Here is a 5,213-nt window from a genome sequence, read left to right on the forward strand (position 1 = left end):
AGTGTACCTACTTATATATAGTCAAATCCCTTTTGATCGTGGGAAAACTTAACCAAACAAAAGGTGGTTTTTATCGAAACATGCAATTTACAATATTGTACCATTCAACTCTCAACTGGCGGGAAAGAACGTCCTTTCCGTTGCCTATTGTTTGTGTTAATTCCATCAAATATTGTGCAGCATGAAGGCGTGGGCGGTGGTTTTGATTTTTGGATGTAAGTTGTTGCCATAAGCATTAGTTTAGTTTATTTTTAGTTCTGCTCGGGCTAAACTTCGGTCCACCGTTTTCCCAGTTCAACCCCGAAAACCCCTACATACCAGTTTTCATCGAAAACGTTAGAGCCGTTACCGAGGACCCAACTACTATTATATGTCGGCGGCCGATCGTTTGTAAAATCCGCAGATCACGAAATTCCTAGGCTATCGTGCGTGAAAACGCCGCCATTCATGATATGCCTAAACGTTGGCCAGGCATATCACGATGTGCCTGAGAAATAATACGGCAGATCATTAGAGCAACGCATTCGTCGATATTCCTAGCTCTATACCGGGCACATCGTAAAATAGTTTCTTTTTTGGCCACTGGGGGCGCTGCGTATGCAATGGCGGCCGTGACCAGCTGACCGTGTTTGTTTAGCGCAGTGAAAAATGTCGGCGTCGCAACAAAATGATCCTTAAACCGAAAACTAGTGATTGAATTCAAAATAGAAGTGCAAAAGAAGCTTTTGAACATCAGCTCCGTTCTTTTTATGTGAATCAAACCGATTCTGTGCACAATATGAAAAAACCATGACTGCCCGTATTTTAGAGGTTAGTATTTTGTTGATAAATAAAGTATTCACTAGTTGTTATTTATTTACATAGAAAAAATTAGGTACGACGAGCGAAGCGAGGAGTGGTTAGTATTAATTGTGATCACGACGCACGAGCCGAGCGAGCGAAGCAAGCGTGCCGCGGCAGCGGCCGGCGAAGTGCCAAACGATATGGCGGCATTTCATGATATGCCTAGGAATTTCATGATCTGCCTAAACTGGCCAAATCATGAAATGGCGGCGCTTCATGATATGCCTAGAAATTTCATGATCTGCCTAAACGTCACTAGGCAAATCGCTAAACGGTGAGTTTTGAACGATATGGCGGATGTCCCTTAGCCTATTCATGAAATGGCGGCATTTCACGATATGCCTAGGAATTTCGTGATCTGGCGGATTTTACGATCGGCCGCGACATATACAAGAATTTTCTCACATTACATTCATATTTTTTTTTAGGAAATAAGTTTTTTTTAGGATTCCGTAGTCAACTAGGAACCCTTATAGCTTCGCCATGTTTGTTCGTCTGTCTGTCTGTCGCGCAAAGCTCAGAACCGTTAGTACTAGAAAGCTGTAATTTTGCATGAATATACATATCAGTCACGCTGAAAGTGGTCAAATTAAAAAAAAATTAGGGTAGGTACCTGCAATAAACGTTAAGTGAGGGTGATTTTTTTTCTCAACTAACTATAATAGTGTGGGGTATCGTTAGATAGGTATTTTAAAACCATTGGGGGTTTTCCACAACGATTTTTCTATTCAGTGATCCGTTTGCGAAATATTCAACTTGAAAGTGAAAATTTTCATTAAAATCCGGCGATTTTAATGCCCCCCCCCCCCTCTAAAATCTAAATTGTTAGGTGGAAGAATTTAAAAAAATCAAGATAATAATAGTAAGTATATCATATTAACAAGGGAAATTATAACGGCTAAGATTGCTTGAGAATTATTAGTAGTTTAAGAGTAAATAGCAGCTTAAGGTACAAAATATACCTAAACTTGGAAGATTCCGTATAAAATACGAAATCCTTAAAAAAATATTACTTGCTTTTTCGTGATTGCTACAGAACCCTATCTTGGCGTGTCCGACACGCTCTTGGCCGGTTTTTTTAATAGTTATATTAGTTGTTAGGAACATGAATAAAGTATTTCATTATAGTTAAAATTAAAATTATTACTAAAGTAAACAAACTATGTAATAACTACACTATAATAACTAGAAAAAAAAATTAAAAGTATCCCTTCGCGGCGTGGACCCAAGATGCTGAGCAGATTCCTAGCTGTAGCAATGCTGGTAAATGATTATGAGTATCCAAACGGCTTTCGGATACCACCGAGACCAAAGAGCTGCAACTTCCTCGCACGAGTAGTTCAGCCATCATAATGTAGTAGCAGTATGTATGTAAATACTTTATTGTACATAAATCACAAAAATAATACAAAACAAAACTCAAAACTCAAACTCATTTATTTGCTTTGAAACAATACAAAATATGAATCAAACCTGTAAGGCACTGCAATAATGCTATTATTAAAATAACCTTAAACTTATGAGCGCAGATATGGATATGAGCTCGTACCTTAAACAAAACAAGAGCACAAAGGCGAACTTATCCCTAAAAGAAATCTTTCCAACCTAACCTAAACGGCACCGGAAAACTTAAAGATAGACAAACAGTAATTTATGCACAGTGAGAAGAAATAAATATGTGACATATAAATAAATACACTAAATACACAACATAAATGCCAAGTTACATGAATTTATATTGAAATCTTCAAAGGTAATATTAATAAGATATTAAAAATAAAATTCTAAGCATGTCAAGATATGAAATAAAAACAACAAATTAAAAAAAATTGGCTCTCCGCTAGCTCAGACAGTTAAAATACAAAATTACCATTTATAAAGAACACGAATTGAAATGTCAAAAAAAATGTCACGATCAGAAAACCATTTACCATTTACCGCTAACTCGTCGGCTAAATGAGTCATATAGAAGCAGAGCCAGCAACATCCACTTCAACCTGTAAAGCGTACAGCAGATTATTTTTATTTATACTTCATACATACAGCATCTTCTAAAGTAAAGTAAGTCGCTACATTAAAAATACAACCGAGTTGATAACCTCCTTTTTTGAAGTTGGTTAAAAAGTGGATATTGCTGACTTTGCTTCTATATGACTCAAATGTTTCATCGTTCAATTTTGAAAATCAAATTTTTCATTTTCTATACGTACAGCTTGTATTTCTTATACACACATAATACTTGAAGTAACCAGACGTTGGTTATATTGCTAAGAAGCGATATTGCAATCAATTTTAAATTTTACATTAACTACCGCATCATAATTAATCGGTTTTTTTTTCAAGCTATGTACCTACCTATTGTGCGCAATAATTAGACACGATAGATTGGAGAATGTTAGTCATGTAGAAAAAAAGGAACAAAAATGTAAACATATAAAAGTTAACGTTTCTTGTCTGGGGATCCCCTAATTACAAGATTTTATTTAGTTGTCTGTCTGTAGTCAAATCTTGCAAGTTAAATTCGACCAACTTCCAGTAGTCGGATTGACTTGAAATTTGGCATACTTGTGTAAATTGCGTGACAATACAATAATCTGGTAGTGACATCCCGCCGGGATCATCTCCACAGGACGCAACTCTTCAACGGTTAATGGCATCGACTTGAAATTTGGTATGCAAATGTAGTTTGGGTGACAATGCAAGTAGAGTCAACAAAAAAGCATGTATTAAAAATGAAATTTTTGCAAAAACTTATTTTTAGTTAAATTTACGTTTTATTGTTGTAAACAGCGGCAATAAAAATACACATTATGTACAAAACTCATTTGTTTTCTTTTACGATTCTCGAAAGGCATAAACCTGAGCGAGATAAACCTTACAAAGCGAGAGGGTATACGGAGCAGAGATGCGGAGCCGCGGATATAGATAGCGGAGCACACCGAGAAAGTTATGCGGAGCGGAGCTGCGACTGTTTTTACTTACGCGCAGCTTCTCCGCTTCCCCACTCGCACTAGTTTCTTCGCCCCGACTTCTCTTAATCTGGATAGGGTGAGGTAAACTCTAAAACGTGTTTGTAGGAAGTATTTTGTTATTTCCAGACGCCGAAGCCATCTTCCAGATAGTTCCCGAGGACATACCAATGTCACTGATAGCTGTCTACGGGTTCTCGCCGCCGATACGCCTGGGTGGGTTGACAACACTCACAACACTACACAACACTCACAACACTACGCAACACTCACAACACAACACAACACTCACAACACAACACTCACAACACAACACTCACAACACTACACAACACTCACACACTACACACAACAACACTCACAACACAACACAACACTCACAACACAACACTCACAACACAACACTCACAACACTACACAACACTACACAACACAACAATGAACTAAATCTATTACTTTGCTCACCCGCGACCTTATAACAGCTACACGTCTATGCAACATGTGTTCATGCAGTTCCTTCACCTCCACACCGTAAAAACACAAATCACACACCCAACTATCACCATCGCACTACACGGCCGCGTTTCGAACTCAACCAGAGCTCATCATCAAGCAACACAATCATTCACCATGCTACCAGATGTTAGACGTAAGCGGTTTGTTTCAGGGCGCGACCACCGCGTGGGCTTCGGGTTCCGTTTCGGGAACCACGCGGATCTCCAGGTTATGTACGAGTTCGGACCTCAAATCCGGACTAAGCCTCTGCAACCTGTCAGTAAGTTTCTTCAAAATTATTGCTACTAGTACTGCTACTCGGCGTGAGATGGCGCTAAAAACACAGTTTAGTCAAAATCTAAGAACACTTTCTTACACTGTGGTTTAGTTTTAAATTTAGCGCTGGTACAGTTGCATTGAAAGCAATGAATACTTAGTTAGTCAACATTACAAGACTTATGGGGAAAGCTAGCAAAAAAATAAAATCATTATGCAAAAAAATACAAACATTGGAACATAGAACCTCCTCCTTTTTTATTAGGGTTCCGGAGCCAAAATGGCAAAAACGGAACCCTTATAGTTTCGCCATGTCTGTCTGTCTGTCTGTCCGTCCGCGGCTTTGCTCAGGGACTATCAATGCTAGAAAGCTGTAATTTTGCACGGATATATATGTAAACTATGCCGACAAAATGGTACAATTAAAAATTCAAAAATATTTTTTTTAGGGTACCTCCCATAGACGTAAAGTGGGGGTGATTTTTTTTACTCATCGAACCCTATAGTGTGGGGTATCGTTGGATAGGTCTTTTAAAACCATTACGGGTTGCTAAGACGATTTTTTCGATTCAGTGATTTTTTTTGCGAAATATTCAACTTTAAATTGCAAATTTTCATAAAAATCGAGCG

The 5,213-nt window shown here is 38.1% G+C and overlaps 1 protein-coding gene across 1 annotated transcript; it reads left to right on the plus strand.

The window, feature by feature from the left end:
- Positions 1 to 101: 101 nt before the first annotated feature.
- LOC141443728 (uncharacterized) lies at positions 102 to 4,616 on the plus strand. The gene is made up of 3 exons (XM_074109077.1): positions 102 to 215; positions 3,942 to 4,028; positions 4,480 to 4,616. Exons 1-3 carry the CDS (start codon positions 182 to 184, stop codon positions 4,614 to 4,616), a joined length of 258 nt encoding a protein of 85 aa, XP_073965178.1. The 5' UTR covers positions 102 to 181.
- Positions 4,617 to 5,213: the final 597 nt, after the last annotated feature.

Source organism: Choristoneura fumiferana, chromosome 28, assembly GCF_025370935.1.
Source record: "Choristoneura fumiferana chromosome 28, NRCan_CFum_1, whole genome shotgun sequence".
Taxonomy (NCBI): Eukaryota; Metazoa; Arthropoda; class Insecta; order Lepidoptera; family Tortricidae; genus Choristoneura; species Choristoneura fumiferana.

Bases quoted from the DNA above. Each gene is read 5' to 3' on its own strand.
- LOC141443728 (XM_074109077.1), top strand. From the start codon at position 182: ATGAAGGCGTGGGCGGTGGTTTTGATTTTTGGAT. The intron at 216-3,941 runs GTAAGTTGTTGC...TGTTATTTCCAG, and splicing joins GGTGGTTTTGATTTTTGGAT to ACGCCGAAGCCATCTTCCAG. The intron at 4,029-4,479 runs GTGGGTTGACAA...GGTTTGTTTCAG, and splicing joins CTCGCCGCCGATACGCCTGG to GGCGCGACCACCGCGTGGGC.